This window comes from Saccoglossus kowalevskii, chromosome 16 (genome assembly GCF_978046115.1).
Source record: "Saccoglossus kowalevskii chromosome 16, keSacKowa6.1, whole genome shotgun sequence".
Classification (NCBI taxonomy): domain Eukaryota; kingdom Metazoa; phylum Hemichordata; class Enteropneusta; family Harrimaniidae; genus Saccoglossus; species Saccoglossus kowalevskii.
In genome coordinates this window covers 19,857,620-19,881,495 of record NC_140656.1, presented here as the reverse complement: position 1 = coordinate 19,881,495, position 23,876 = coordinate 19,857,620, and the positions used below count along the sequence as shown (strand labels likewise).

Here is a 23,876-nt window from a genome sequence, read left to right as displayed (position 1 = left end):
AGCTGGGCCAAGTATTCAAATTTCGGTGCAACCCCTCCCCCCCTTCGGGTTAGGCACAGCGCCCTACGTGTTCACCAGAATGATGAAACAGGTAGTGCTGCTACTTCACCAGATGTCGGTACACCTCAATCCATACACAGACTACTGGTTACCAACAACTCGGGCAAGGGGTAATAGCCAAATGCATCAGGCTAACACAGGATTTACTTCACCAGTTGGGCTCGTTAGTAAATCGACAAGTCCCACCTCGAGCCAACGCGCAGTTGGTGTCCCCAGGGCATGGAGTTTTGACACAGAGGTAAGCTTGGCTTAGCTATTTCAAGCGTATTGCTTAGCGCTAAGCTGCCTACCCGAATGCCTAGTCTGCATTCCCTTGGTGTCCCTTTGTGAACTAATGCGGATCATCGGAATGATGACCTCGGTTCGAAGGGTCGTTCCCCAGGCCGTACTACGCTGCCGCCCGGTATAGCGCTTGTTATATCGCCGAGCTCTCCTATGGGAACTAGATAGGTGGGTTTCGATCTCGGACCAAGTGAAGGAAGCCCTGCCCTGGTGGTTGTCACTGGCCAACCTCAGGCAGAGGGGTCTCCTTGGACCCGCTCACCGCAGGTATGGGGAGCGCATCTATTGGACGAACAAGCCCAAGGATATGGCTCCCTCATAAGTTTCGGGACCACCACATCAACCGGCTCGAACTGTGAGCAGTGTACTTAGCACTACCACGCTTTCTACCCGTAGTTCGAGACCACAGAGTCCTGCTTCGCACAGACAACACAGCGGTGGTCTCCTTCAAGAAGGAGGGGGGGGGGAACGCATTCCCCATCGTTGTCAGTCCTAGCGGAGCAAAATCCTCCTTTGGTGCCTGGAATATAATGTGGAGCTAACTGCACACCACCTTCCAGGGGTGAGGAACAGTCTGGCGACGCCCTTTACGGGCGACTCCGTCTCCAGAACCCAGAGTGGCTGATACCCCAGTGGGTAGCGTCCAGGCTGTTTCAGCTGTGGACGGTCCAAGGTTAGATCGTTTGCCGCACCCCAGAACACCAAGCTCCCGACGTACGTAACACTCCTGCTGACTCCAGGAGCCTGGGCCATGGTCGCTTTGCTACCCCGCGGACCCACTTAGTTGTGTACGCCTTTCCTCCCTTCCCGCTAGTCCACCGGGCACCGGAGAAGACTTCGACAGGTGCACACCTGCATATTATCATTGGTCGCACCCAATTGGCCAAACAGGGCCTAGTTTCCACTTCTGTCGGAAACGATAGTCAAAACACCAGCAGTGCTTCCGGACTTACCGGACGGCGCACTACCACGAGCCCAGCGGGTATCACTTACCCGCATAGAGGCTCTCAGTAGACCCGCACATACAAAAGCTTTATCTGAGCGGGCTGCCAACATCCTGGCCAGGGCAAACAGGGATTCCACCAATGCAGCCTACATTTCTAGGTTGCGAGCATACACTGGTTAGTGTAGCGGAAGGGAGATTGATCGATACCATCCCTCTATTGGCCAGGTAGCAGGCTCCTTCGTCCACCTGTTTGACGAAGTGGGTTTGTCCTACGCAGCGATCGTTGGCTACATGTCGGCCTTGTGCCCCACCATTCAAACGTACGGGAACAAGACTAACCGATTGTCCTACTATTAGGAGACTATTTACTGCTTTCCAGACGCTGAGACCCCATACAAGGGACTTGTCGGCTGTGTTGTCCGCTCTAAACAGACCGTCTTTTGCGCCTCTCCGATCAAGCACCACTCAAATTTTTGACGTGGAAAATAGTCTTCCTGCTGGTCCTCGCCTCATGTAGACGTCGGCCAGAGCTGGGGGGCATTGTTCTTCTCGGATGATGTACCGCCGTTATGGACCTAAAACCAAATCCCAGGACACAATCCTCACCCGATCGTCATCCCCCGGCTGGCAAATATTGTCGGCCCGGAGGATCAGGGGGAATTGCTTCTCTGCCCGGTCCGAATGCTGAGTTGCCGCGAGAACCGTACCAGGTTTTCCAGACGGGGAACAAAACACATATTTTTGTGTTACGGCCCTGGCAAACAGGATAAGCCGGCTTCCCCGTCTTCCAGGTGGATTACTGCGACTGTACTGGAGGTCTATAATACACTATCCTCCTCAACACAGACCTTGCAGAGACACCAAGTACGAGCACATGAGGTTCGTGCGATTGCTAACTCACCAGCGCTAGCGTCAGGCGCCCCCCTCAAACACATTCTGAGGGCAGGCTTCTGGAGAACGCAGAACGTCTTCATCAACTACTACCTAAGAGACACCCAATCTATTGAGCAGGGTCCTTTCAGGTTATGCCCCGTCGTAGCGGGTCAGGCCTTGTTTGCTGACCCAGCCCAAACGACCGCAGGGGCCTCTGCGCATAGGCGATAAGTCAGTCTCGGCATTTTTGTCTGTACCACTAGCACTTCCTGGAAGCTCCCAGGTTTCGCTTCTTTCGACCTTACGCCCTCATGCGAACTGTTTCGGTCCTACTTCAAGCTTACCACCCCCAAACTCGGCTTGGGTCTAGCTTTCTCGGGCACACCGAACCCTGTCACCTCAGCAGCATTCGCTTCTTGCTTCGGGGACAGCACAGGCAAGGTAAGACACCACCCTTCTTGGGTCTTAACTTAGGTTTTTGAGTTTGTTTTCATCCCGGACTGGGGAAAAGTCTTTCATCATTCTCCTTTTTTTTCTGTTTGCTCGAAAAAACCCGCCACCTATCGGTGTCTGACTCTGCCTACAGTTCAAAATAGTCATTTTGACTGACCGGAGTCTATGGTGGGTAATTGAACGTAGTGAATTTAGGCGAGGGTTCTCCAAACCCGCCTATTCACATAGTTCATACCCACCATAGACTCCGGGTCCCTCCCAACCTCCCCACTCTTTCCGTCGCATCATGGGGCTTCCCCTGATCTAGATTCTATCTCTCCGTCACCGACAGAATCGCTGATTAATGCCTACAGTTCAAAATAGTCATTCTGACTGACCGGAGTCTATGGTGGGTATGAACTATGTGAATAGGCGAGTTCGGAGAACCCTCGCCTAAATTAAATCTACTTATCACAATATATATACATTAATTTTCAAAGATGTATAATAATTGTATCCACCCTCATTTGCAGTTGGTACCTGAAAGCTCAACAAATTGCTCCTAAGAATGGAAAACCATACAATCAATTGGCAATCCTTGCAGTCTATACGGTAGGAGTTTACTGTACACAATTTCTATTTCATATAACTGACAAAATCATCCTTTGAATGTATGCCACTCATTGTTACTTAATTTCTAGTCACAATTCTGTGAAAATACCATTTTAAAACATTTCTGAGCTGCTGAATTTTCACAGCGTAATCAAGCTTTTGTACTAGAACCCAATAAGGAATCAGCATTAAAGGATCAGCATCTACCGCATGATTATTTTTTAACTATGATGATCACTTTCCCAAACACACACAGTAAATACCCACATATCTCTATATATCTCTTGATGTGATTGATTATATTTGACTCATCACACCAAGCTTCTCCACTTCTCTATCATTATTATTAGTATACATCTGTTACCGTAATGCCATAAGTTGCAGTGTGTCGTAATTTTGCTGTATTTTCATCCTACCATATTAGGAAATGCGAATTCCAAATATGGAATGATTACTCGCGTAAGCTCCTCTAATAATAAAAACAAACATTGCTACCACCAGAGTTTGACCGAATTCAACACAAAGAAGTTCGCTAATTCTGTTCTAAACATTTTGGATTTCGGCGCTCCAATGGCGTATCCTTGGAAGGAAAAGAAGTATAATAATAAGGTTATTACGAGAATACCTCAAAGTATGCACTCAGACAGTACTCTGCACATCGACCTCCGCTGCACATCGGTCGATACTCCAGCTGTACTGTCTTCGTGCATACTTTGAGGTATTCTCATAATAACCTTATATTATAATGATATAAAATGTAGGCACGTATTACAGTTTGATAATCCAAGTACTAACTGCTTTCCTTATTTTATGTGACAGAGACGTAAGCTTGATGCAGTCTATTATTATATGAGAAGTCTTGCTTCCACTAATTCATTTGGTACAGCAAGAGAAAGTTTAATGTCATTGTTTGAAGAAGCAAGGAGAAAGGTAAAAATCATAATTTGTAAATTTTGATGTTCTACTAAAGCCAACATGTATGTTGTATTCCTTATTTGTTTAATTTAAATCTTGTATAAAAATCTTGCACTCCATAGGACCACAAACTATTTGAAGGTAGGTGTCAAATCAAGGCAGAAAGTTCTATGTAAATTGTATAAATTTTCAGCTGAACATGCATGTACACGTATGATGTAATATTGGGATCATCGAATCTGTTCTTCTGTCTTAGGGGTTGACTATTAAAACTTTGGGGGGGGCAGTGTAAATTATATTTTCTTCACTCAATTTTGAGTTAATTTGATAAAATTGCTGTGAAATTTTTTTTTTTTTACATTTTCTTATGCAATTTTTCATGTTTTTTTTTCTTCTTCGCCCCCCTAGTTTATAATGTTCAACCCCTTACTTTCTGTTTGTGGAATGCTTCTCAAAAACTGCTGAACAGGGTTTTCCTGTGTGTATCTTGATGGGTGTTGATAATACATGTAGCCATCTATTCAAAAACAATTATAAACATGCCATTCGCAAGACATTTCCTCTTATGACTGTATTCATTCAATTTAATACTAGGTCGAACACATAGAAAAAAAAAGGCATGATGTGGCAGTGGAAAGGAAGAAAGAAAAAGCTAAAAGACAGAATAAGAACTTCCACGGTGATATACAAAACAGTCGCCATGAAATATGGGTGTCACGAAATGGTGTTATCAAGTCAGAAGAAACAACTATTGATGATAATTTTAGAGATGACGTGGACCTTACAAAATTGTCACCTGTAGAGGTATCATATTATCTATTTTATTATTCATATTGGATTTTGATATTTATTTCTAGAGTTTTTTGTTGTCTGTTTGACATTCGTGTAAAGACCCATTGATAGCCAAGGTATTGCCTGGATATGCTCATTCCTATAGTTTTGTAGATATGCATGCTCTATTATAGAGATATTGTAACTATGGGTTAATACTAATCTAATCTAATCTAATCTAATCGAATCGAATTGAATCTACATTGTAAATATCTAGTGCAATCTATTCTACATGGTTAGCTAGTGCATGACAGCAAACTATTATCCATAGATAGACTCATCAGTTGTATTTATATATTATTTGACAGTTGAACAAGAGGTTTGTTCTCAGCTTTCTACATGTCCATGGCAAGCTGTTTACTAAGATTGGGTAAGTTATTATAATTATTTTGCCTATAGGTGTAAAAGGTGTGAGCAGAAGTATATCTGCTATATGCATTTATATCATTATATAAATTATATTGATATAGCGAATGTGGATGAATGAACATTTTTTTAAGATGAATTTGTTTTTTATATATAGTTCAATGGCCAAATGGATCTCACAGTGAACGAAAAAAGGTCTATTGTCAGCAATTTTCGTATAACCTTTTGATGAGAACTCACTTATCCATTTGTGAGTTCTTTGTTTGTTGTAATCATCACTCCATTCTTGTTTGTTTGATTTCAGAATGGAGAAATTCCCTGAAGTGGCTCATAGTATGTTAGATGAATTTCAGACATTATTACAACATTGTCCATCACCATTGGGTAATACTAGACTTTTACAATTGATGGCTATTAATATGTTTGCTATACGTAATACCGCACTCAGAGGTAAGTTCACAGTATTTGTTTTATCTCATGACCCAATACTAGACTCTTATAATTGATTGCTATACTAGTGCATATGCGCTCTGAATTAGCTGTAGCGGTATGTATAGGTCAATCTGGGTAGCATAAGCATATATTCATTACAATATAATATGAGGTTATTACGAGGATGCATGAAGTGGAAGTATCGACAGACAGACAGGCAATAAAGATATTATTATTATATTTACGTGATTTCATCAAATGATTACTGCTATGTTTGCTGCCAAATAACATCTTTTGTGAAATCATAATCTATTGTTCCTACCAAGATGAAATAAAATTATTTAAAATTTTTCCACATTGCCTCTTTAACGTTTGAATTACTCTAAATCAAATATACCACCATTCTTGCTAGTTTCAGTTGTTTAATTTTACTTGCCATTTGTACAAGTGCAGTAATAATCTGAAATCTAAAGCATTTGTATAGTAAGCTAGCAACAGTGATATTTTTGATGACATAACTTTATACTTAAATTTTAGATCCTGCATCAGATTGTGTTAGATCTTTCATCCAGGAACAAGCTATTCAGCTGGGCTTAGATATGTTTGGTCTTGTAGTATCCAGATGTGTTGAGCTACTCAAAGGTAGGTATGACATACTTTGATACAATGGGGAGGGATATACAGATATACTGGACAAGTTTAATAAATTAGAGATTATTCTTATGTCATGTAACCACCAGTATTCAGGTTTTCAGCATCAAAACTCACAAGCATTACATCCCATTATTAGACTCTGTTTGTACGCTGTTCGCAAACAATGACTTGTGGATTGACCTTTGTGTTTGCGTCCATGTGTGTGTGTGCATCTATGCGTGCGTGTGTCCGGACACATACATCATACATAATATTATACATATGCACATCAATTTGTTCCTTGATCTGATGGCGGGGTGGCAGCCATTTTTGTGCTAAAAAATCATCAAAATCAAGCTGTTTACAGATGGATTTTGTTCAAACTTGGTACATACATTGGATATTATAAGTCCCTAATGCACGTTATTTTGTATTTAAGATCAGATTCAATGGCGGACAGTGGCATTTCATTGAATGTGGTTCCAGAGCAATATCTCTTAATATGGACTTATTTGATGTTCAGGTGCAAGATTACTGAAAGTCAATCATTTTAATAATAACAAATATGGATCCGTATCTCTGACATGTTTTTGCAATAACCTCATGTTATTAAATATTCCTTCAGAAAACCATTGATGTATGTATTTGATAGGACGATTATATTTCACATGCTTAGACTGACAATATAAATTAATCCTAACTTTTTACAGAGAATGACAGCAGTTTTGATAATAAGAATGGCCTTCATTCTGATGATCTTCATGAATATTTACCAAGTATTAAGATATGGACAGATTGGATGGTATGTCATCCGCAGTTGTGGAACCCACCACCCGACTGCTGTGCCCCTGAACACAGGTAATATTACTCAAACATGGATCAATATGCCCAATACATGATGTAACTAACTTAACTGCTGAGCCAGTCACTCACCCACAACACAGGCAAAATATTTACATTCAAAAAAAAAAAAATTGAGCATGAAATGAAGAATATTGGATAATTATTCCGCCAATTTGAAATAAACCACATAGGTAAAAACTTATGCATTAAATCAAGTAACATTCTCCAAATATTTTAACCCTTTTTGTTCACAACTAGAAAATAGTTTGGGAGATTTGTCAAAATTAAAGATCCATGTTTTAAAATAATCATTATTTCAGGAAAAAATGTCTTTGCTGAAGGTGGTGCTTGAGGAATTAACAGGCACAGCCATTTTTTGTATAGTACTTGTCTTTGATGTGGCTCAGACAATCTGCATCCTCTGATGATTGTAGTATCCACCTTACTGCTTCTTCTTCTATCACATCACAAGGTAGCATTGGACACCAAGATTCAATAATAACTGTGTTTCATGAGCAGCGTTTAGAATATAATACAAAACACCTCTTTATACATGTTTCTGTTGTTTTGCATACAGTATATCTGTAGATGTATGGCTCTCACTGGCAGAGTTTGCCAATTTATTAAAAGCTGTTGATATATCCAAAGTTACGATCATTCAAGAATTTAAAGAAGGTAAGTATGCAGGACTGTGTATGAGTCTTTCTTTTAATAATATAGACACCTTCCCTCTGCCCCATGCTAACCAACTTTTCTCTACGCTTTCATGTAAGTCCTTTGTCTTCTGACTGGTTTGAGAATAATTGTCTAATTATCTCACTGCAGGTTATGACAGTGTTGTAGTGCCAGAGGATGTTATGATGTCGGGATTTGTACCTCTACTCAGTTTATCAGTAGAACCACATTACATTGATAAACAAACAGACATGGTAAAGTCTTACACATTACAATATCAGTTATATCAGTGAGAGTATGGCTGGGGATCAATTATATTACTTGGGATGGGTGGGATGGGTTCTTGCCAATAAATTATAAATTGATCTTTGTTTTTTACTTATTGATGTTTCCTACTTTATAATAACTGTTAGGTAATATGATAGTTACAGCAATTAATGTCTAGACATTTACGTGAAGCCAATTTTTATCAAATTTAGTACATAAGTACCATGTTTGGGCATATTAATTACCACATTTCAGCCTGTGTAACCATGCAAAATCACAAAAACTTCTGAGCAGATTTTGATCAAAGTTGCTATATACATGTAGTGGTGCTAAACATCTACTAGCTGATAAACTTACCCCTAATGCCATTGCTCTTTCACGGACTGTTGGGAATTTCCATTTCCAAAATATTATTTTATTCACATAAGAGCTTTGCAAAGTTTAATTGTGATGGACAATAACTCTTCATCAATAGTATCTGAACATGTAGAAAAATAAATATCTTTAAACCTTTTAGCTCATGCAAATTTCAGGTGTGTCTGTGGTCAAAATATGGCATATTTTAATGATCCAGCAATTTTTTGTTAATGTACACTTTCAAAAGAACAAAGTTAGGATCAATACACATGTACACCTTTTCTAAAAGTCACGCTTGACATTGACCCTGTGTTACATTGAAATGATGGGTAAGAGCAATGTTAATTGTCTTTGCCAGTAATTTTCTGAAAAAACATTATTTTTTTTATTCACAGAAGATTAAAACATTACTGTGAACAGCCTTCTTTGTCATCATTAGACTTGCATGTATAGGAAAAGTGTATCGCCTGAAGTTTTGGCTCAAAATGAATACATAATTTTCACATTAATTAGGTATTCCTTGCAGGTGCACTATGAGCAGCTGATAGTGCAGCTGCCCCTAATGTGAGCATATTCTCTCTGTGATTATGAATACCAGAGGTACATTACTTGGGGTTTGCAACTCGCATTGTACTGTATGATGACATCATGTTAAGATCCCATTCAAGTCTCTTCTCGTAGATAGCGAGACTGAGGCAAACGACCTTCTGACATGGCGCATATCAATGTTCAAGGTTTGTAATGAAAAAAATAAACTTTTCTTGTCACCATCATAGTGAAAAATGTAATACATCGAAAATGTACAGAAAATATAGTTCTCGTAATCCGTCATATCGTGGGCAGCTATTTTGATCCACCTGGACATCCCAGTATCCTAGTTACCTCGGGCATGCGCATTCGCATTTTTTCTGAGTTGGAACGTTTATGCGAGAGCGAGATTGTGACGGGATCTTGGTATCATGTCACCGTAGTTACAAACCCCAAGTAATGTACCTCTGTGAATACTTAATTATTATTATGATTGAATTATTATTACAATTAAAATTATTATTATTTGGCATGGTGCTAGTAGCAGTATCAATACTTAAAATCATGTTCGATTTAAATTAACCCAATTATTTTTTTATATTTCAGCAATTGGCTGAGGACTGTGTGCGCATATCACAATTATTGTTATTTTGTGAATATTTATGTGGCGTGGATAATCCCTTATTAGCGTACAGTGTTGAGAAACATTGTTACATTTCAATAGGACCAACTAGAGCACAGAGTGAGAAAGTTGACAATGAGAAAGACTTGATTAATAGACTATCACAGGTAAGTGTTGTATATAAAATGTATATCACTGGAGGACCAAACAGGTACTCAATTCAAACGCCAAAATATTTGAATATTTTGAGGAGCATCAAGACATTCACGTTATAGTCATCAAAGCAAATTTGGCCTTCATAGCCTTCTTGAGCTTCTGTGCTTTTAGCCTAATTGTCATATATGATTGACTTGATTACAATAAAAAAGGGTGTATACAGAATTGGCCTCTCATGGGATTCTCTCATCATCCGAATCGCACGGTCCCGTGTCTTCGATCTATAGGCCTCTACACAATACCGTGTAGGCTAGCATAGGCTAATTGCGTATCTTAAGCAGTGGGATGTGATTGGGCACGCCTCGAAACAAGGCGCCCAATCAGCTTGGACGTACTAAATTATAATACAAAATTCCACTTCCTGTTTTTATTATCACAAATATCAAGTTTCATGGGCGCCGCCATTTTGTTTAAAATGAAACGCAAAAGAGGGATTTGTTACATGCAAACTGATTGGACAATGATTAGCCGCAACTGACTACTGGGGGCGCTGTTAGAATATGCATATTTGATGGTCGTTCTGCCAAGGTCTGTTTAGAGGCTTGGCCGAATAAACTTAGACCTTGTCTAGCGAAGATGGGATTCTCTTTGCCATGATTATTTCCCCATTTGCACTTACAGGAAGATGACGATGATGTAATAATAGAGAGTAGTGGAGATGAAGGCAACCTAGAGAATACAGATGCTACTAATATTGGCAGATTGAGAGCACAAAAAGACGCATTAACAAAAAGAGTAAAAGAAGTACAGAGGAGAGAACAACATATTAAGGTTAGTGAAGGAACCAAGCATCCATGCATCCACTGCATGTTGTATTTATATTTTTATTTCAAATTTATCTAGTCTGGCTCTCAAAGTCTGTATTACCCGGCTGACTTTATGAGAATCATGTTGCTATGGCTCCGGAATTAATGTGATGTTACAACATTGTTCTCAACTTCTGCCTAGTCTGGTAACGATATAACAGAGAACAGAATAGTGTTTCTGTTGCATGACTTGTACACTGTGTATAATATTTTACGAAAGTTATCAATATAGTCTTTGTGTTTTGTTATTTACTGCCATGCATGTAAATGATTTCTCTGTGTACTTAATTATAGGCAGTTGTTGATAGACACAGTAGTGCCAGACCAATTGAACTCGAGGTCCATCCTGTACATCTTGTTCCAGATACCAATTGTTTTATTGATCACTTGAAAGGAATCAAATCAATTGTTGCTTGTACACTTTATACATTAGAAGTCCCATTAGTTGGTAAGTGATATTACTATGATGACATCATCTGTCCTTATTACAATTATATTATTTTATTCACAGTAGTAAAAATAAAAATGTATTCCAGGTGAAAAGTAAATTTACACACTATAAACAGCGTACTAACTTTCCGTCATTTATTTAAGCAATTATAATGGAGGGGGCCAATATACTGTATTTGTCTGATACATAGCCCATCCAATATATTGAATGATTTTCTCCTTGCGTCAGCAGATTTTTGTTTGGACATTGCTTATATTGATTCAATGATCTTCTCTATGCTGTGCCTGTGTGGTGTGTAGTCCTAGAACCAGATGTAATAATCCTTTATTCTTACTAAATATTGTATTTCTTTATTATTCAGTCATCAATGAACTTGATGGTTTAGCCAAGGGTAGTAGAGAAGGACAGTTTGCTGATTCTATGCATGCACAGCGAGTACAAGAAGCAGCAAATGCTGCGGTCTCTTTCTTGGAAGATGAGTTTGAAAGGTATAACAACAGAATGAGAGCAGTGACAAGTAGAGGTTCCGTACTTGACACCATTGCATTCAGAAGCGAAGATCCACAAGGTCAATTGGTATGTAGTGTTTTTTAACCACCGATAGTACATGTAGAGTGAATGTTTTCTCTATCTGTGAATCTGAACCCTTTCACCACCAGACTTTCTCGTCCAAATATTTTTGCACTTTTTTAGCTCCGCTGTCGACTTTGTCGAGCGGAGCTTATCATATGAGTGATTGTCCGTCGTCGTCGTCCGTGTCAATGTTTTACTTTCTCGACTTCTTCTTGAAAACTACAAGCCTGAATGCTTTGATACTTGGTGTATATGTACCTTGGGTAGACCTCTCTTAGATTTGTTCATTTCATGTTGATATCTTCAATTCTCTAATTTTGGTGAATATTTTTGTCATTTTCAGTAAAAAGTGATATTTTCGACTTCTTGTTGAAAACCGCAAGTGCAATTGCTTTGATATTACATATATAGGTACTACATGTGGACCTCTCTCAGATTTGTTCATTTCATGATGATATCTTCAATTCTCTAATTTTGGTGAATATTTTTGTCATTTTTGGTAAAAAGTGATATTTTCGACTTCTTGTTGAAAACCGCAAGTGCAATTGCTTTGATATTACATATATAGGTACTACATGTGGACCTCTCTCAGATTTGTTCATTTTGTAATGATATCTTCAATTCTCTAATTTTGGTGAATATTTTTGTCATTTTTGGTAAAAAGTGATATTTTCGACTTCTTGTTGAAAACCGCAAGTCCAATTGCTTTGATATTACATATATAAGTACTACATGTCGGCCTCTCTCAGATTTGTTCATTTTGTAATGATATCTTCAATTCTCTAATTTTGGTGAATATTTTTGTAATTTTTGGTAAAAAGTGATATTTTCGACTTCTTGTTGAAAACCGCAAGTCCAATTGCTTTGATATTACATATATAGGTACTACATGTGACCCTCTCTCAGATTTGTTCATTTTGTAATGATATCTTTAATCCTCTAATTTCGGTGAATATTTTTGTAATTTTTGGTAAAAAGTGATATTTTCGACTTCTTGTTGAAAACCGCAAGTCCAATTGCTTTGATATTACATATATAGGTACTACATGTGGACCTCTCTCAGATTTGTTCATTTCATAATGATATCTTTAATTCTCTAATTTTGATGAATATTTTTGTAATTTTTGGTAAAAAGTGATATTTTCGACTTCTTGTTGAAAACCGCAAGTCCGATTGCTTTGATATATTATACATATAGGTACTACATGTGGACCTCTCTCAGATTTGTTCATTTTCTAATGATATCTTCTGTTCTTTAATTGCCATGTGCATTGCTAACAGCGGAGCTATCTCAGCCGACAGGCTGCTTGTTCTTATATTCTTCAATATTTCTGGAATGAACCCTAATTTTGGAGATATGCAACCAATCAAATTTGAGTAAATTTTCAGTTTTTACTCTGAAGGAAAGTGCAAGCTATAAACAGGACTATTTTGTGAATTTGTGATGAAAAGAGGGAACTTGGGGCTATGAATGAAATAGAGATAGGACGGAGGGAGTTACCTGTATGGAAGAATATATATGTAGGCAGAAGTGTATACATGTAGGAGTTAGGGATTGATAGAGGGGTACTTGAAGGGGAGGGAAGGATATATAATACATACGTAGGGGTAGGAAGGATTGAGGGAAGGATATATAAATATGTAGGAGGAAAGCTACACATGTAGTAGGGAAAGGAAAGGTACATGTGTATATGTGAAATGTAGGGAGGGTGAGAAGGAAATGCATTCATATGTGTGAGAGGCAATTAATGTATGCATATATAGGAGAGAGTTGTAGGGAAGAAAGGGTACACATTAGATGGGTGGAGGAGTTGAAGGATGGAGAAAAGGAATGCATGCATATGTAGGAGAGAGTTGTAGGGAAGAAAGGGTACACACATTAGATGGGTGGAGGAGTTGAAGGATGGAGGAAAGGAATGCATGCATATGTAGGAGAGAGTTGTAGGGAAGAAAGGGTACACACATTAGATGGGTGGAGGAGTTGAAGGATAGAGGAAAGGAATGCATGCATATGTAGGAGAGAGTTGTAGGGAAGAAAGGGTACACACATTAGATGGGTGGAGGAGTTGAAGGATGGAGGAAAGGAATGCATGCATATGTAGGAGAGAGTTGTAGGGAAGAAAGGGTACACACATTAGATGGGTGGTGGAGTTGAAGGATGGAGGAAAGGAATGCATGCATATGTAGGAGAGAGTTGTAGGGAAGAAAGGGTACACACATTAGATGGGTGGAGGAGTTGAAGGATGGAGGAAAGGAATGCATGCAAATGTAGCTATGTAGTTTTATAATGTAAAGACATTGTGTTGATTGCTGTTCATATTATATACTGCTTTGCTTTATATTTCCAGGGTAACAATGATGACATCATTTTGTCATGTTGTTTATTTTATTGTGATGATAAAGCGAGATCATTTATGCCACATAACAAAGGTAATCATAACACCAAACAGACATAAACTACCCTAAGTTGATTTACCTTGATGTACTATGACACCAAACAGACATAAACTACCCTAAGTTGATAATACCTTGATGTACTATGACACCAAACAGACATAAACTACCCTAAGTTGATTTACCTTGATGTACTATGACACCAAACAGACATAAACTACCCTAAGTTGATTTACCTTGATGTACTATGACACCAAACAGACATAAACTACCCTAAGTTGATAATACCTTGATGTACTATGACACCAAACAGACATAACTACCCTAAGTTGATTTACCTTGATGTACTATGACACCAAACAGACATAACTACCCTAAGTTGATTTACCTTGATGTACTATGACACCAAACAGACATAAACTACCCTAAGTTGATTTACCTTGATGTACTATGACACCAAACAGACATAAACTACCCTAAGTTGATTTACCTTGATGTACTATGACACCAAACAGACATAAACTACCCTAAGTTGATTTACCTTGATGTACTATGACACCAAACAGACATAAACTACCCTAAGTTGATTTACCTTGATGTACTATGACACCAAACAGACATAAACTACCCTAAGTTGATTTACCTTGATGTACTATGACACCAAACAGACATAAACTACCCTAAGTTGATTTACCTTGATGTACTATGACACCAAACAGACATAAACTACCCTAAGTTGATTTACCTTGATGTACTATGACACCAAACAGACATAAACTACCCTAAGTTGATTTACCTTGATGTACTATGACACCAAACAGACATAAACTACCCTAAGTTGATTTACCTTGATGTACTATAACACCAAACAGACATAAACTACTCTAAGTTGATTTACCTTGATGTACTATGACACCAAACAGACATAACTACCCTAAGTTGATTTACCTTGATGTACTATGACACCAAACAGACATAAACTACCCTAAGTTGATTTACCTTGATGTACTATGACACCAAACAGACATAAACTACCCTAAGTTGATTTACCTTGATGTACTATGACACCAAACAGACATAAACTACCCTAAGTTGATTTACCTTGATGTACTATGACACCAAACAGACATAAACTACCCTAAGTTGATTTACCTTGATGTACTATGACACCAAACAGACATAAACTACCCTAAGTTGATAATACCTTGATGTACTATGACACCAAACAGACATAAACTACCCTAAGTTGATTTACCTTGATGTACTATGACACCAAACAGACATAAACTACCCTAAGTTGATTTACCTTGATGTACTATGACACCAAACAGACATAAACTACCCTAAGTTGATTTACCTTGATGTACTATGACACCAAACAGACATAACTACCCTAAGTTGATTTACCTTGATGTACTATGACACCAAACAGACATAACTACCCTAAGTTGATTTACCTTGATGTACTATGACACCAAACAGACATAAACTACCCTAAGTTGATTTACCTTGATGTACTATGACACCAAACAGACATAAACTACCCTAAGTTGATTTACCTTGATGTACTATGACACCAAACAGACATAAACTACCCTAAGTTGATTTACCTTGATGTACTATGACACCAAACAGACATAAACTACCCTAAGTTGATAATACCTTGATGTACTATGACACCAAACAGACATAACTACCCTAAGTTGATTTACCTTGATGTACTATGACACCAAACAGACATAAACTACCCTAAGTTGATTTACCTTGATGTACTATGACACCAAACAGACATAACTACCCTAAGTTGATTTACCTTGATGTACTATGACACCAAACAGACATAAACTACCCTAAGTTGATTTACCTTGATGTACTATGACACCAAACAGACATAAACTACCCTAAGTTGATTTACCTTGATGTACTATGACACCAAACAGACATAAACTACCCTAAGTTGATAATACCTTGATGTACTATGACACCAAACAGACATAAACTACCCTAAGTTGATTTACCTTGATGTACTATGACACCAAACAGATATAAACTACCCTAAGTTGATTTACCTTGATGTACTATGACACCAAACAGACATAAACTACCCTAAGTTGATAATACCTTGATGTACTATGACACCAAACAGACATAAACTACCCTAAGTTGATTTACCTTGATGTACTATGACACCAAACAGACATAAACTACCCTAAGTTGATAATACCTTGATGTACTATGACACCAAACAGACATAACTACCCTAAGTTGATTTACCTTGATGTACTATGACACCAAACAGACATAACTACCCTAAGTTGATTTACCTTGATGTACTATGACACCAAACAGACATAACTACCCTAAGTTGATCAACATTGATGTGCTGATGCCAAACAAATTAATTTTGTTGTGCCATTGCGGACACGCGCAATCAGCTGTTTTTGTGCCATTGCGAACTCGCAACCACCTATTTTTGTGCCATTGCGAACTTGCAACCACCTATTTTTGTGCTATTGTGAACTCGCAATCGCATGTTTTGTGCCATTTCGAACTTGCAGCGATGCTTGCAATGCCTGTTTTACTGTGCATTGACATACATCGATTTCCACACGAATTTGTCTCCTTCAAAATTTAAGTGGTTTACACTAGTGTGGAGCATTGTGCCTGCTTTGCCATTGCTACTGATTTTTTTTCCCGGAAAACCAAATAAACTTCTCGCCATGCTAGGCAAAATGTTTTTTGTGGATAAATTATTGCTTTCAGATGCATAGATAAAGTAACGCATTACTGTTTGAAAGCCTTAACAGATAGCCAAAATAAAAAAAAAACCTCTGCAGGAGATATGTTAAAATAACTTGGCCAGTCAACTATTCAAATAAACAGCATGAGCTTCATTACTCAGTCCTACATTACCTTATTTGTTACTGACTACAGATTTTGTATTTACAGATGACCCAATCAAACTACACAGAGAGGTGGTGCTCCTGACAGATGATCGCAATCTTAGAGTGAAAGCACATACACGTAATGTACCCACTAAGACAGTCCCTAACTTCCTTCAATGGGCAGACTTAGTGAAGCGCTGAAAGCCGATGCTCACCTGTGTTGCATGGGTATTACACAAAGCTAATAGCGACCAAGATGAGATTCCTGATCTCAAGAGCTATGAGAGGAAAAGAGACACAAGCGAAGCGATGGATTATTTAAGCATGATGTTCCTATCTCTAATAATATTTTCATCAATTTTTTTTCTCATTGTTTGAAATAGCAATATACTTTTCTGCTGCCTAGAAAAATGTAATTTGTTCTAATAAGTGGAGATAGTTTTGAGTAAATCAATTTGTTTTTAAACTTTTCTTGAAGAAGATATGAATTTCCAGTTCACTTTAATGACAGTCATCTAACTAGTCTAGGTTTATGTGCACCCAAGAATTAACATCTGTACAAGTAGGTATCTTTGGTAATTTAGGTTAGCCAAGGAAAAAAATCTGCTTCTCATGTAATTTACATTTTTTTTAAAATCTTTTTTAATGACTTTGGGAAAGACATTGGATGCAACTAACACAAAACAAACACTGTAATTTTGATCAGGATGAGAAATTTTCACTGCAAATTACACTTGAACCACTTGTCGACAACTTGTGCCTGCAAAATTGTATGTATTTTGGCAGATATGACAAAATCATTTTTTCCCCCTTGCCTTATAGTAGTCATTGTGTTTCATTCTTTCTGATCTATACCATGGCATCAAGGGAATAATTAAAATAAATAGTATTATTATACATCTGTCATTGTAACGCCATAATTACAGCGTGTCGTAATTTTGCGGGGTATTTTCATCCTACCATACAAGGAAATGTGAATTCCAAATATGGAATGATTATGCGCGTAAGCGTCCTCTAATAATAAAAACAAATATGATTGACCGGACTCTGTTCTAAACATTTTGGGTTTCGGCATTCCCATGGTGTATCATTGGAAGGAAAGATGTATAATAACAATGTTATTATGAGGATATCTCAAAGTATACACGAAGACTGTACAGCTGGAGTATCAACCAACGTGCAGCAGAGGTCGATGCATGACGTACTGTCTGAGTGCATACTTTGAGGTATCTTCGTAATAACCTTATATCATTAGCATTCACTGTTAAACTACACAATTATACGGTACATCTGCCTAGCACAGAGTATAAATGTATGTGCATTTGAATGATGTATGTACCTTACAAATGAAAGAAGCATGGTGAGCTTGCAAGAATGCTTACCATAACATGTGACTAAACCTGACATCCAGGTGTTGAAAAGCTCTTGTACTACATGATCAGAATCAAATGTAAACAAGTTCGGTTGATGTTTCTGATCTTAATATGTGTAACTTAGTGTAATCCAAACGGAAATATGCATAATTGCCGACATCTACTTTTTTAATTTCTATATACTTTTAATATTGGTGGATTTATTTATTTCAGAGTCTCATGGTAATGTACATTTGCTTCATTTTGTACATTACAGTGCATTTCATCAGTTATTTTATAAGTAATTTTAACAAAATTGAGGATAAAATAAAATTGTTTGTTTCCGTTGACTCCATGTTTTACTTACACTACTATACAATGTACATGTGCGGGTGTTGTGAAAACATTACTAACTATCATGAATATAGACAGATACTATTTCCTTGAGTGATCAGTTAAATTTCACTTACCCAAGGAATACAGCATATACAGCCAACTAGTAAAACTTGTTTCTATGAAAACAGTGATGTTGTCATTTTCTCATAGAATCAAACCTTGTACAACTGAACTTACTAGAAGTGTTTGACTATAAATCTAGATTTAATTTGTGGTTTACCCCAAAGCAATGATTTACCAAATTTCATTGTAATTCGACAAGCATTTTTGAGATGTCTGAGAAGTTTCAATGAAATCTACATGTAATTTGTTCTTGAGATACTAGTATTGAAAAGTTACCTAATTTATGCAAATTAGGTAATTAATATTCACAGATTTCTACTATAAACTACCGATAATAAGTTTATGAAATCCCCAAGCACACCTATTCACCAAGTTTCATTTAAATTCGTTATCACAGGAAAAGCTAAATATGGCTAATTATTGAGCAAATCCGGTCATTATTATGAACACATATCCCACATCATCTGTCTAGCAAATTTCATTGAAACCCAAAAAATGGTTCTTGAGATATCGGGAAAACAGACTCGCACCTACAGACAAGAAAACCACAAAGACCATGTTTTGTTGGTAGCCTTTATCGTATGAAGTAACATGTGCCATATATCAAATTTAACAACTGCTATTTCAGATGAGCAGGTCAAAATCTTTGCACCAAATGATTTCTGTGCTGGATGTGTGGCTACTCTCTCCGATTCAATCTGTAAAATATCAAGGGTACTTGATTTTGTGAATTTATTGGCTAATAACCTTAAAGCTGTTTTATCTTTTAAACTAAGTTGAATTTTTTCACATGTCTAGCCATGGATCAAAATCAGTAATTAAGGCATTTGTGAGTCTCATCACCTAATTTGTTTTTTTTAACTTGACAACCTAAAATTCTGTTGTGTAATCTAAAATCTTGCTACAGAAACATGCACAACACTGAAAAATGGGTGTTAATTCAAACAATTCGGGGGAGGGGTTGCTTGTATCATTTCGAATTTTGATTTCTTAAGAAAGCTGTCTCAAATCTTCTTTCAGAAATTTTTGTGATTAGAATTGGTGATCCGCTAGAATGCTGGAAACTCATTCACAACCATAGATTTTAGGTATTTGTAAGTATCTTGAGTATATGGCACATCATACTTCAAATGTCAAGATCTACGAATACAATATATATAATAATACAACTTTAAGACAAAATCTTCCTTTATTAAATATTAATAATTATATTATATAATTTTTATTACAATAGAACATTTGCTTAATATCACAATACAGTACAGTCAGATTTCTTCCAATGGTGAAAATTATTTTACATACCGGGTATATAAAAAAAAAAACTTATTGCACATAGAATGAAGCTTACGTTTTAATAAAAGATAGACATCTATAGTCCGTCGCACTTGTTTACGTTTTGCGTGTGTTCGTGTTCACAGTGATTTGTTGGCAAGGATCAATCATTCACACCTAAGGCCAGACTTTTATTACCCCTTGTTTCGCGAACCCGCCGAATGAACAGGAGCCGAAAATGAAATAAAAAATGTAATTTTATTTCAGCGTAATTTCTCGCGCCCGCCGACTTGTAAGCGCAAAAAAAAAATGCTAAAAAATATTATTTTTATCTTCATTTTTTTATCGACCACCGCATAACAAATCCAAGTTGCATTTTCAGGGGAGTATCATGATCAAAGTACCGAAGTCTCGCGCAGATGAGAAACAAGGTTATACATGGAATAAAATTTTATTTCATTTCTTCTCTCCGTTCAATGATCTCACTTACAATTCTTTGAGAATCACACAAATCTAATGAAAAAAAGAATTAATTTTATTTTTTTTCCGCCCTCCTCAAAAAAATTGCCTTATAAAAACTCGCGAAACAAGGAATAAAAAAAAGATAAATAACAATGATGTTCGCTTCAGTTTTTATTACATTTTTATGTACGTGGAACACAGGAACTGTTATTAAAACAACAGACTGTATGCCAGTGCTGATCAGTGGTGTCATTTGTTATCACACATCACAGTGCGATGGCCTATAGAATTCTTAAACTTAAGAAGGAACCAATATTCAAGGCCAAATCAATCAGACTTGCGTGTTATCATTTTTACCAAAAATTATCTAAAGTGGAGAATTACAGATATCATCATAAAATGAACAATATGAGAGAGGTTCACTTGTAGCACCTATACCGGTATGTATGGACTTGTGGTTTTCAACAAGAAGTAGAAAATATCACTTTTTACTAAAAATTACAAAAATATTTAAAATTAGAGAATTAAAGCAATCAGGCTTGTAGTTTTCAAGAAGAAATCAAAGAAGTAAAAAATATGACTCATATGACGAGCTCCACTCAACAAAGTTGACAGCGGAGCTTAAAATGGCCTCAGCACATAAGAATAACATTGGGTATCAGGGGAATACCTTTTGATGTCTCTGTGAATTTCAAGGCTTGCTTAAAGCGGGGGAGTCATCACCTGCGCATGCGTCAGATGGCCATAGCGTGTCATTGTTTACAAACAAGTGGCTACCCATGAGCCTTTGCATTTTTAGCGCCTGTTGTTATTGTCACTTGGGACTCAATTCCCGCGCGTGCGCAGGTGACGATCTTCTCGCTTTAAATAAAATATATATGCAACGGTTATGAAGACAGTAATGACACATGAGTGATACATGCATTCCTTATGTGAGCAAAGTCACATTTGTAATTATGCGAAATTGATCACACTAAATAGGAGTGCCAGTATTCAATGAAATGTGTTCAGTCCATTTCATTCATTAAGGGTTGAAATCTTGTGTTGTTACTGGATCTTGGTTTGTATATAAAAACTGCCAAGCCAACATATAATACCACCAACACAGCAAACACACTGACTGTCAAACCTGTATGAAATGAATAGAAAATAATTAATAGTTAATGTCATCAAAATCCCTTTAAGTACAGACAGACAAATAATGTAGACAAAATAATGCAGGTACTCGGCAACATTTTTAAACAAAGTAGGCAATCTCGGTTTTGTCAATGGTTTATGAACCAGAGCAATAAATACAAACTAAATGTATTACTCAAATTATACTGAAAAGACTTTGCAGGGGAGATAAATATCAGAGCATAACAAGTCATTTCTTACCAAGGTGTTGAGCTTTGAGAACATCTACAATACCCTGTCCACTATTGTCTTCAGCGAACACCACACCAATAAATAACATCAAATATATTATAACAGTTTCCATAATTGGTCATTTAATTCTACAAATAGGAAGATAAAATCACATCAGCATCATACAAAACACAGACATCGATAGATACTACATTTGTGTAACAAAATGTTTACCAGTACACAACATTTTTCATGCGGGGGTGGGGGGTGGGGGGGCCAAAGGCGTGACCTTACTAGGGGGTTAGGGACATGCTCCCCCTTGAAAATTTTGAAATGTTAATTTTTGCATTTTGAGGGGCAAATTTTGCTGACACAAAGGTTTAGGCTTGATTTTTGGAGGGTCGAACAGAATGCATAATTTTCATCAATATTATATTTCTTATCACTACCATAAAGAAATAGTACACTTCTAGTATGGTAAAACTAGTGTACATGGTAATAGAGATATAATTTCAGAATGTTAATCAAACAAAAAATACGACAATATTTTGATAGTAGAATGACCTGAGTGTAGGTATGTCAATGCAATAGCGCCATCAAGTCAATCGAAAAGTATTTTTGCAAAGTTGCAAGCCATCTTGCTGGCCGAATAATTTTCAGAATGGTTGTAATTGTCAATAAATATTGACGAGTTTTCCCCTAACGCTGTGTGTAGTTTATTCAGCACAGAGTGTATTTTGTGGCTGGCATGAAGGAGAGATCAAAGTTACATTTGGCAAGCGTGTGTACCAGTACTATCAATAAATATTGACATGTTTTCCATGAAAACTGCATGTGTTGCTTATTCAGCTTAAAATATTCCATATATTTTTTAAGATGGTATTTATTGATTTGATTTGTATTTTTCCCTCAAATAAAATTCAGTCAGATGAAAATATATCTTGTTATCCATTTATAGTTACACTGTATATTATTGGGTATTATTTTTTTTGTATCTTGAAAAAAACCCTAAAAACTAGTACATAGTGTATATGCAATCCATATCAGACAATGTTTCCAGTTGACGTGTGATAAGAATTAGTCCACCTGTGTGTACGTGCGTCAATGCTTGGGGTACGAGTAGTATAACATTTAACTCAACACTTAAAATAAGCAGTAAAACTTTAAACATACCTAAATTACATATTTTCAGACCAGCCGTTGAACAAATTACATTTCAATATACGTCTAGCACTCGATGGTGATAACGGTGGGATCAAAAGCTACCCGCCAATCATACCCCGTCGCCACAACTGACAAACCACCCACCCTTTAACCCCTCATTTGGAACTACCTCACAATTTAACATTCTGTGCCAAATAATAATGGTAGTACTTGTTCTTGCATTCTTGTGCTTTAATTTTTAAACAAATTTGATGAAGTCTATCTTTTGCATTTTTGTACGGTTCTTTTAGCAACTGTAGATTATGTCAGTAATTGACCAAATTAGTGACTAGAGAAATCATCTTCTTTGGATTTGCATGAAACCTCTTCTTAAGATTTTGAGCATTATAAGCAGGGGTGGATACAGGATTTTTTTAAGGGGGGTACAAACTTTAAAATCGCCAGACTAAGTTATTGATTTTTATATTATACAAAAACAAATTGAATATTTTTTTTCAACGGGGGAGACAGGGATGTGTGGTCCGGGCCCCAAGAACCCCCCACCCCACCCAGACCCGTCACTGATACGTGTATGTATGGGGTAGAATTATTTGTATTGATAATCAGGGCTGAAATTACCATAAAGCACATTTTCAAAGTTTATCAAAAATACAATGTCTATAGAAAAAGAAAAAGGAAAAACTGTCCCAAACAATGGTGACATTACTGTATATGCTACATGTAATTTAAATGCATAGAGGAAAAAACATTAAAGCCCTATAGTCGTCACGCAGCTTCACGCATGTTCGAATTTCGCCTAAACAATCTATTTTACACGAGTT

At 37.1% G+C, this 23,876-nt stretch overlaps 1 protein-coding gene and 1 long non-coding RNA gene across 2 annotated transcripts in view; one reads left to right on the top strand and one right to left on the bottom strand.

Moving 5' to 3' along the window:
* Window positions 1-18,701, top strand: part of LOC102808307 (telomerase-binding protein EST1A-like) — a 33,414-nt gene extending 14,713 nt beyond the window's left edge. Inside the window, exons 6-20 of the mRNA XM_085491187.1 lie at window positions 3,127-3,205; window positions 4,025-4,135; window positions 4,715-4,924; window positions 5,260-5,321; window positions 5,622-5,767; window positions 6,287-6,391; window positions 7,093-7,240; window positions 7,803-7,900; window positions 8,051-8,154; window positions 9,659-9,841; window positions 10,512-10,661; window positions 10,991-11,144; window positions 11,509-11,723; window positions 14,069-14,150; window positions 17,064-18,701. Coding sequence (XP_085347313.1) covers window positions 3,127-3,205; window positions 4,025-4,135; window positions 4,715-4,924; window positions 5,260-5,321; window positions 5,622-5,767; window positions 6,287-6,391; window positions 7,093-7,240; window positions 7,803-7,900; window positions 8,051-8,154; window positions 9,659-9,841; window positions 10,512-10,661; window positions 10,991-11,144; window positions 11,509-11,723; window positions 14,069-14,150; window positions 17,064-17,200 — 1,984 coding nt within the window. The 3' untranslated portion in view covers window positions 17,201-18,701. The remainder of the gene's footprint in view (window positions 1-3,126; window positions 3,206-4,024; window positions 4,136-4,714; window positions 4,925-5,259; window positions 5,322-5,621; window positions 5,768-6,286; window positions 6,392-7,092; window positions 7,241-7,802; window positions 7,901-8,050; window positions 8,155-9,658; window positions 9,842-10,511; window positions 10,662-10,990; window positions 11,145-11,508; window positions 11,724-14,068; window positions 14,151-17,063) is intronic.
* A 1,279-nt stretch (window positions 18,702-19,980) lies between these two features.
* On the bottom strand, window positions 19,981-23,139 carry LOC144354648 (uncharacterized). Its single transcript, XR_013420982.2, has 3 exons — window positions 23,065-23,139; window positions 21,922-22,040; window positions 19,981-21,673 (listed from the first exon to the last, which is right to left on the bottom strand). It is a non-coding gene; the product is annotated as an uncharacterized LOC144354648 (long non-coding RNA).
* Window positions 23,140-23,876: the final 737 nt, after the last annotated feature.